Source organism: Haliotis cracherodii, unplaced genomic scaffold (assembly GCF_022045235.1).
Source record: "Haliotis cracherodii isolate W230 unplaced genomic scaffold, xgHalCrac1.p SCAF_19, whole genome shotgun sequence".
In the NCBI taxonomy this organism is placed as follows: Eukaryota; Metazoa; Mollusca; class Gastropoda; order Lepetellida; family Haliotidae; genus Haliotis; species Haliotis cracherodii.
In genome coordinates, this window is record NW_027266274.1 from 6,863,028 (window position 1) to 6,873,178 (window position 10,151).

The 10,151-nt window shown below is 39.9% G+C and overlaps 1 protein-coding gene across 2 annotated transcripts; it reads left to right on the forward strand.

Annotated features, from left to right (window-relative positions):
• Positions 1-2,036: 2,036 nt before the first annotated feature.
• LOC139466715 (innexin unc-7-like) lies at positions 2,037-6,241 on the forward strand. Of its 2 annotated transcripts, XM_071248358.1 has the most exons (3): positions 2,037-2,100; positions 2,530-2,634; positions 4,821-6,241. In XM_071248358.1, exon 3 carries the CDS (start codon positions 4,827-4,829, stop codon positions 6,000-6,002), a length of 1,176 nt encoding a protein of 391 aa, XP_071104459.1. In that variant the 5' UTR covers positions 2,037-2,100; positions 2,530-2,634; positions 4,821-4,826; the 3' UTR covers positions 6,003-6,241. The 2 variants fall into 2 exon arrangements, with proteins under 2 accessions (XP_071104459.1, XP_071104460.1); XM_071248359.1 differs by lacking the exon at positions 2,037-2,100 and having other exon boundaries at positions 2,488-2,634.
• The last annotated feature ends 3,910 nt before the right edge of the window (positions 6,242-10,151 follow it).

Below are 10,151 nucleotides of genomic sequence, written 5' to 3' on the forward strand. Positions count from 1 at the left end.
AGTCATGCAGTGCTGGACATAACTGGGTGGGAAATATTACAAAATAAACAATGACTCCTTGAAGCATCAACACTTTTAGAAAGCAATCGCTTTTCCAAATGCAGAAATACTGTTTTAAAAGCTCAATCAAGTACATGCAGTGTTTCTTTGCAGTAGGTTGGTACTGGTTCACTTATACTGCAAGGTACCGGAGGGGAGCGAAACAGAATGTGTACACCTCCTTGAAGCAGTTTGTGACAAATCCTTCCTACAATATACTCCTGATTTGCACTAACCATGACTTTTGTTTAGTTGTGCACATTCAAATCAAAACACATATGTGCACGCCCAATCGTCAGATTTACGTCCCATGCACTTGCTTTTTGTGATAACCATGTTGAGATTCCAAATGCCAATATAAACAACATATTAACGAACATTGAAGCTAATATAACTGTGATTAGTGAACTTTCCTATTAAATACAATATCCAATGAAATAATGTCTAATTAAGGCACAACACAACACTGTAAAAGGCTAAATGTATGGCATTTGTCTTGGAGTGCATTATGTCCATTTTTAGCTCACCTGTGCCTCTAACCATTGTTCACAGAATTTTGATCCGAGTTTGAACACATTACCTATAAATCATTGTGAAATTTTATATGCAGCATGTATGTGGTTATCGAAATAAGATAACTTACGTTTGTGGTATGTTTAGATATTTATTCCACAATAAAACGCATTCCCGTTTTTCTGGTGTTTCTGCATATTGTTTTAGGTTTGGTGCCTCTTTAAAGTAATCACAGAATTTTAATCCGATTTTAAACATGGCCACTATGACAGCCACATATAACCCCATTAATGGTTATATCTATAACCACCATTTAGTGTCCACTGAACACTGGAAGCGATACATGCCTTTTACATTCATAAGAAATCTCTTCTAAAAGCAGAGTCGATTGTACGATTCCAACTATATAATTCATAATTCAATTGTTCATGGATGACTTTCACATGGTGAGGATGTCAGGTGTTCTGTCACACAGAAAGCGTATTTGTACACATGTTCATGTGAAATGCCATATTGTGAAGTTTAAACGTGTTATTGTTCCCAGATGTGAAATTCCCCTGTCAAATGAGGTTATTGCGAAACGACAGCACTGTTTGAACCATAATATGAATGTTCATTTGATCAGGGAAAACCCAAGAAAGTTTTTCCATAATCATCGGAAATATCTGCTCAATGCAGAATACAATTATTCCGACTATCTCATAAGCATCACTCGTCTCGCCGAACACCCAGGTTCTATTCCCGACATGGGTACAATGAGTGAAGGCCCATTTCTGGTGTCCCCCGCCGTGATATTGCTGGAATAATGCTAAAAGCGGTGTAAAAGGATACTCACTCACACACTCACTCTTAAGTGTCATGAACAGTATCATGTGTCTATGAACAGTATCAATAGTGATGATACCTGGTGTTCACGAAAAGGTGAGTGTATCCTGCCCCACCGATGGAACCTATCACAAACACATGCAAAAGCAAGTCAATTGTTCACCTTGTGTTATGGAAGAAAATATCACAACTTGTTCAAGCAGGCCCAAAATGTCCAAGGGTGATTGCTAGAGTTTGAGCCGATTTGGCAAGTAAAAAACTCTTTCTTGTGACGTCCTATTTAAAATGTTTGTGACCCTGTGATCCGCTGTATTTGAATTATTCTTCCTTTTCCAAGGACCTTATGTACTCTACTTTCTTCTTGGCTGATTCGTCATACAATTATTTCTTCATCGGTTAGGTGAGCTACATTATTTATGTAAAACAATCACAGAGTACCAGGTTCACTCTACAGAGGGTGACAACTGCTAGCGTTCCAAAAGCATTCTTGTATTAAAAGGCCAGCAGTGGCAATTTGCAACAATTACCATGATTACTCTGACATTAATGAGGTAAGTAGATGTACGGTTGGTGAAACACAAGCCCCCTGTTAATATCACACATGTTCTGGAACCAATAATAGCACGACAAAATGTTTACTGTTGTCATTACATTTAGTTCTGTAGTTGGATGCGACGCTAAACTGTTTGCGCTGTTAACCCAGGATAGGAGTCACCAGGACAGGTAACTTCGTGACTACATATCCAAATTAAGAATTCTTGATTTTGATCACGCCTAAGTAAATATTTTCAGGTGAACAATTGACTTGCATTTGCCTTTGTTTATGATAGGTTCCTCCGGTGGGGCAGGATGCGCTCACCTTTTCGATAACTCCAGGTGTTATCACTATTGATAGCGTTCAGGGACACTTGGTCTGAAAACGGCAACGTATTATATATTCCCCAGTATCTAATCCAGACAGTGCCCTACTTGTAATGAATAACGCCATAACATGGTCTGGTATAGAAACTGAATGACATAATTGGCTCAATTTGAAATAATGAGAGTTAATAGCAGAAACTTAGGGAACATAAAGGCCGCGGTCGGTCAACAATACAACCAGCCCGCAAGTATTGTATATGTCAGCATCACACTGTTCTGTACTATCAACAGCTAGTGCAACCAGAGGTGGAAGCAAGGCTTGTTGAACAGTAATCCCAAGGATATTTCAAACCTCCAGGATCCCTTTCAAGTTTCCAGTCTCTGGTTCGCTTTGTTGTAAGTATTTTATTTTATTTTGAGATTGTTTTAGATTATTTCAAATCAATTCTGTTTATGGAATAAAAGGTCATTGGTCCACATAGAAAGGTACATAGTTTTACAACTGACAGTGGGACTAGAGGTATATGGCATTTAAACGTTGAAATGGCGATGTTAAACAAGTGATTATCTCAATATTAATGCCATAACTTCTTCAGGTTAACTACAACGGAGGTTCGGCTTTCACACCTTAAAATACGACATGAATTGAATATACACTTAGCAATACATCTTTTGGGTATATAATATGCTGTTATTTCATTATGTAGTGGCCATTTTAATAGGACATGAAAGTTTATCTGCAATCAAATTAAAATTACAAAATGTGCAGATTGTGTCTTCATTTTGCCAACGACCTATATCTATTTGTAACCCCGTCACACAAATTCTCCATTGAGCTAAATACCATATGTCGTACAAGGAATTTTTATTAAGCAAATAATATTCGGTTTTTAGATACATTTCATAACATGAATAGTTTTCATATTTCGAGCACACATTTATCGTTGACCCGTGAGGTGTGAGGTGAAATGGGGTTTAACGTCGCGTCCAAGATTATTGCTCTTTTATAGCGACGTGCATGTACGTGAGTGGCTACTTGTACTAGTCCGGACTGATTCTGATTTATAGTGCTAGCTCACTGAGATACCATGCCGCAGTTTAACATGACTACCCCACTCAGACACAGTATACTGATTCCGGGCAAGACCAGTCCTAGTTATAGCCCCTTAATGCCGAGCGCCAGACAGGGTCACAACAAATACCATCATTTAACGTCTTTTGGTATGACGCGGCCGGGGATCGAGCCCGGGACCTTCCGCTCTCCGGGCGGACGCTCTGCCTCTAGACCACGGGAGCGGTCGTTGACCCGTGAAGATCAGTGTTAGAATAGGCCTTTAGCAACCCTTGCTTGCCGTAAGAGGCGACTGACGGGATCGGGTGGTCAGGCTCGCTGACTTGGTAGTGAATGGTATCACAGATAAGAAACAGTATCCCACTGTGGCAAATGCGCAGACTGATTTACAATTTTTTTCTCAATTCTTAGTGGGGTCGGCACTTTTTCGGAATTTTTCGAATACATGTTCATGATTGAGACCGGACGCTAAACTTCCTTTCTTCGGAAATGCTTCCAAAGTGGATGCCAGACCACTATTAACAACTTTGACTTTGTCACAAAGCACAAAATATCTCACTGAGCAGTGGGTCGACATCAACAAATCATCTCATGGGTTGGCATACAAATCTGTACAAATATTCATTGAGATACTGCAGGATGAGCAGGATAATCCGGTTATTTTGATGCCCCCCGAGAAGAAGTTTCGAAATCAGACCATGTCCATAAGAGGGAGACAACATCTCGCTGATCAGAAACCAGTTAACGATTATCATAATGCTTTTTCACATTTAGTTTTACTGTGAATACTGTAAATTGGAGATGTGAAGGAAAAATGTATGTATTGTGTATTTTTGTGTCGTTATGCGTCGGTCCCATACAGTGTTTGAAGAAACACGATGGTGTTTATCCCTTGGCCAGCTGCTGGACAAATAACAAGTCACTGTTTATGGTACCCAACAGGATGTTAATAATAAAAAAATTAATGCTAGATACAGATTGTTAATTGTTATTTTAATTATTCACAATAGCAAAATCAAAGGTGACGTTTTACACATTCAACAATTCAAGATATACAATGTTGTTATTTTTGTAGGGTTAACAGAAATAGCAGAACCAGTATATGTACATTGACTTAATATTTATAGGACAATTGATATTCGCAAAAAAATGCAATACTTTTTTCACTTACTTGCCCTTTGGCATTACTTTAAATAGTATATATTTTGTAACTATGATATGGTATGTTCGGAGTGACACTTGGCGCTTTGCTGCCTGAACTAGTCTGAACTAATGTATTATAGTGCAAGCCCTCTAAAATACCATGCCACAGTTTAACATATGTACCTCACTCGGACACAGTATCACCCCTTAATGCCGAGCGCCAGGCAGAGTAATAACAAATACGATCTCATAACGCATTTTGGTATGATCAAACCACCAGCCCTCAGCTCTGGGCAGACGCTCTATCCGCTACACCTATCTACACAGTAACATGTTAATATATGAACTATGTGTTGTATGTTTACAGACAACAATGGCCGTTTTCCTGTCAATATTTAGACGTGGTTTGGATCAGGACATGGTGGACAATGTGAACGGATTCTGGTCGGTTCTCCTCTTGGCCCTCTGCTCGGCTGGGGCATTTCTAGTGCGATACATTACTGATCCTACAAGCTGCTGGTACCCTGCACAATTTGCTGCATCCCAGGTTTCATACTCCGACCATGCCTGCTTCCTGACGGACGTCTTTGTCCAACCTTACACAAGTGATGTCCCAAAGTCAAGGCATGATCGTGTCCCCTCCTACCATCTCTGGATACCACTCATACTCTTCTTCCAAGCCCTCGCTTTCAAAGTACCAAACATCATCTGGAACAGTGGCAAGCACTTCCTCACTTTCAACATGGACGAAACTGTCGAGTCCATGAAATGTGTACAAATCACCAATGCTGAGAATCGACAGGCCATTTTCAGTGATGCAGCCCGAGTATTTGGAAGTCTACTGAGAAGAAATCGATTCTTTCTGGCGCTGTTGTACCTATTTGTGAAGATTCTCTCATGTGTCAATCTCATAGCACAGTTTATGTTCCTCACGATATACTTCAGACAATACCTGGCAATCAGGGTAAGATCCTATGCTGGTTTGGATATGGGCTCCATCGTAAAACCATTACTTGTGAAACAGGTTTTTTGCGACTTCGGTGTGAGAATTTTGGAAACTCTTCGAACATACACTGTTCCGTGCACTCTGCCAATCACCGAAATCTATGAGAAGATGTTCATATTCCTGTGGTACTGGGTCTTCCTCCTGGCTGTCATCACAATCCTAAACCTTGTCCTGTGGGCAGGATTTCTCTTCATACCGTTCCTAAGAGATGGCAGGATAGCTGCCCACATCAACGCTGCCAAAGGATCTCGCCCTGACGAACCAAATGTAACTCGTTTCATCAGAAGTTTCCTCGGAATCGATGGTGTGCTTGTCCTGTCCATGATATCCCGGAATTCCAGCGAGTTAGTTGCAGCAGATCTCACCCAACATTTGTACCAGGTGTTTCAGGAGAAGGAAGAAGATCTTCAGAATCAGCGACATCTCTGCACAGGAGAACCGGAATGTGGCATTGTCCAAAATGAAGCAACAGGAACCGTGGCAGCTTTACCAATGAGCGATCTACCCTCTTGTGCCGAGTCGGAGAAGGCCCCGATTGTGTGACGACAGAACTGGTCACGCCTATGTCCCGGGTTCGATCTCCTGCAGGTGTATATTGTGTGAAGTCCATTTCCGGTTATCCTCGTCGTCATATTGCTTGAATATTGCAAAAAGCGGCGTATAGTCATATCCACTCACTTAATTATTATTGTATCAAGAGTAATAACACAAACTGATTATTTGAATGTCTTAAATGGACATCCAGTTTTTTGCATTCTGTAATGACAGCGTCTCTATTAAAATATTTCACTTAACATGAAAGTATTCCTGTGGTTTTTTCACTCATCTTTGACGTTTGGTGATGTCAGAGACTCACTGAGATAATGTTTCCCCGTATTGATTGACATCAATGTCAATGGCATCGTCATTTTTCAACCTCAGCAACTACCCAAGCCGTTTTGAGCATGATGACATACATTGTAATATCGGATCGTCATTAGTTGGGTCTTACCACATGCAGCAGGTGCCGTCGACCTACAATATTAGCTGTCCTATAATATAGTTTAGGGTGGTGGAGGAGCCTAGTGGTTAAAGCGTTCGCTCATCACACCAAATACCCGGGTTTGATTCTCCATCATTTGTGGTGTTCCACAGGGATATTGCGAAAATAGGCGTAGAAACTTACTCACCCTCACACACACACACACACACGCACGCACGCACGCACGCACGCACGCAAGAATTCAGACACACACACTATGACCACTCGTCTTTTCGGGACGAGTGGATTGGTTTCAGCAATATTCCAGCTAGATAACGGCTGTGTGAATATACCCGAGTCTGTACCAGTGATTGACATCATGAGCATCGATATATTGATGACACGCTACCAACCAAGCCACGTGACCATACGGCCCCGTGAACATGAATCCGGATTAGTACTGGTCTTCAGCAACCCAAAGAGCCAAGGGAGGCAGGCGACTATGCTTGTCGTAAGAGGCGACTAACGGGGTCGGGTGGTCAGATTGACTTGTTTGATGCATGTCATCGTATCCAAATTGAGTAGATCGCTGCTCATGATGTCAATCACTGGATTTTTAAGTCCAGACTCGATTATTTATAGACCGGCATTATAAAGATGGAATATTGTTGAGTGCGGCGTTAAACAACAAACAAACAGATTAGTATCGATTGACTGCACATTTGCACAAATGCAATGTCATGTTAATGTTTTATCCGTATCCTCAAAACAGGCACACTATGGCAGAGAAAGCTACGGAAGCCTTTTAGGGGCATTTGGTTTTGTTTGGGTTTGTTCGATACTATCTAGAAATTTCAAGATACTTACTTGAAATTTCAGGATAATGATCTTGAAATTTCACGATACTAAGTTGAAATTTCAAGATACTAAGTTGAAATTTCAAGATAGTATAAAAAAAATAACAAAAACAAATGGCCCTAAAAGGCTTCCGTAGAAAGCAGAACCTATCGAAATAATAATGTTCCTGCTTAATGCAAAACGCATAATGCAAAAGTTAGGTATTCTAAAGGAAATTCCCTTAAAAAAGATTGGATCTGGTGGAAATAAAAAAAATAATGTGGTAATTAAATGAAAAATACTCGTGGTCGGTTGGATGAAAAACAAAACAATGCATCAATTTCCCAATTATTATCATGACCATAGCAGATAAATCCAGCGGTAAAACATGTTCACCAATATGTGATGGTAATAATTATTACACACATACCCTCTCTGTTACTGTTTATGTTACCGGACTCGAAGATGGTCCACCGTCCACAACACTATTAAGTTGACTCTTTGTGAAATATATTCACAGACTCAGTGGAAATAAATTATTACCATCCTCATAGTTTTAATTCTATTCCACATCTTTAAACATTTGGGATCGATAGTAAACTTATGTATGAAATAAACCCTGCCTTATAATACTGTAAAAATGTAAACACGGTGAGCGATTTCATGAGCCAGTAAGTGTGAATTTTGCATGGTTTTTTTAATAATTGCCGTCTAGTCCAACAGAATGCAAAATGTTCTACCTTCAGTTGGAAAGGCAGATTTATGAAGACCTAAACTGGACAGAATTCGACAAATCACGGGAAAAGTTTGATATTCTAAATACAGACCAGACGACACCCTTCACATATTTAAGAGGCATGATTAAATATTTCAGTTTGCATGCTGCAGACACCCGCTCATACAATTTTCAGATTCACATGTTGCCTAGCAAGGCTGGTGTTGTTTCACACACAAAATGAGTTCATTTCTGATTATCAATACAGTAAACTACGGTTATAACGAACTCAAAGGGAACACTAATTTTAGTTCGTAATAACCGTAGTTTGTTATAAGCATGTATACAGTATATATATACAGCAAATGGCCTGGACTAATATAAGTTCGTTATATCGGTCAGTTCGTTATAAGCGTGTTCGTTATAAACGTAGTTTACTGTAATTCCATTTCTAGCAATTTAGTGCTATTTGAAAAGGAAATATTTCGATTTTTTACCCCAGAATGCATACAAATTCCTTCAAATAGATAGTTTAATGCAGAGGCAGGTCAGTGTTGAAAAATGAAGATCTAGTGCCATTTTGAGGACTGGCGAATTTTCAGCATCAATTGAAAATGTTATTTTCCCCATGCTGGTACTGGTAGTCTTAAATCACGAGATTCATGATTAGTGATTGTGTGTGTGTTGGGGGGGGGGGGGGGGGGGGAGATTGTCCCCGAAATTTATGCTATAGACTGTTGAATAAGTATAAATTATACAAAAAATATGTTATCAGACTGTTAATAAAGAATGAATTATACAAAAAAATATGTTTTTGGAAGTTGTGTTTTCTAATAAAGAATTCAGGCCCAAAGAAAACACAACTTGCATAAATAATAGAAAAAAATATCTGGTTTTGTATCTGATGCTGAAAATATATCTAATCTCAATTCAAAATCCCAGGACTTGAAGCACAACCCACAACCAACACAACATATCTGAACTATGGGGGAACTGATTCGTGGCGCATGCCTGCGTAGACAGACCAACCCCACATTGTAAACTGGAGGCAAGAACACATAAAAAAAAAAACACAAAAAAAGACAGCTCCCCGAATTCTTTACGGTTCCAGATTCGTTACATGCCCTGGAAATTGTGGACGGGTCTTGATAGATGTGTCTGAAATTTAAAGATTAAAAGTAAATGAAAAATATACAAGCACAAAACATCAAACGAACGAGCGAACAATACCCCGAAGCTATATAGAGATGTACGGTCGAAGGGAGACACTTGTGACGTTACAAACTAATTGCCGTGGTCAAAGGGAGACAATTCAATTGCTGTTCCATGCGGTAAAGGTTTGTGGTCAAAGGGAAGTAATGCTGCTTGGTACATACTCTGGGCTCCTGTCTAGTTGAAAGCGCTGAGCTGGCGGCATGTACCAACAGTGATACAAGTTTACTTGATATTTTCGCACATTATACCCAGATATTTTCGCACATTGTACCCATGAACATACTGCTTGTTTGTTTGTTTGTTAATTAACGCCGCACTCAGCAATATTCCAGCCATATGACGGCGGTCAGTAGATAATCGATTCTGAAATAGACATTCCAGTGATTGACATCAAAAGCATCGATCTACGCAATTGGGATACAATGACATCATGCATCTACCAAGACCAAGGTTGTTGAAGACCTATTCTCTACCCGGATCTTCACGGTCCAAAAAGCTAGAAGCAGACACATAAAAACGTATTTATAGCATTCACGAACATACTGACAGGAAAGCATGGTTACTTTGTAATCAACACAAATCGAAGCAATAGTAACTCTAATCCGTTGGGACAGCGTTCAGGCTACGCAAACGGAAAGGCCTAATTAAAGATATTCATTGATTCATTCAAAAAGGCTTGAAGACCTAAAGTAACACGTGGTCTAAATACGTCACACTGCACACGTTAACTGGGTGATGCGAAAGGGGGTTTGGAGCAAAATACAGCAAATCACGCAGATCCGAACAAATGGTCACACCCTGCCTGACTTACTCGGAAAGGCTCCATTTATGCTCAGTGGATTCTTATCATTACGAAGCTAACTTTAAGGGGGACAGTGTCTTGTGGCCCCCATGAGCAAATCCACGCTCTGTAATCCGACATCAAAACAAGACCAACGACCTTCAATAAACACTCAATGGTAGC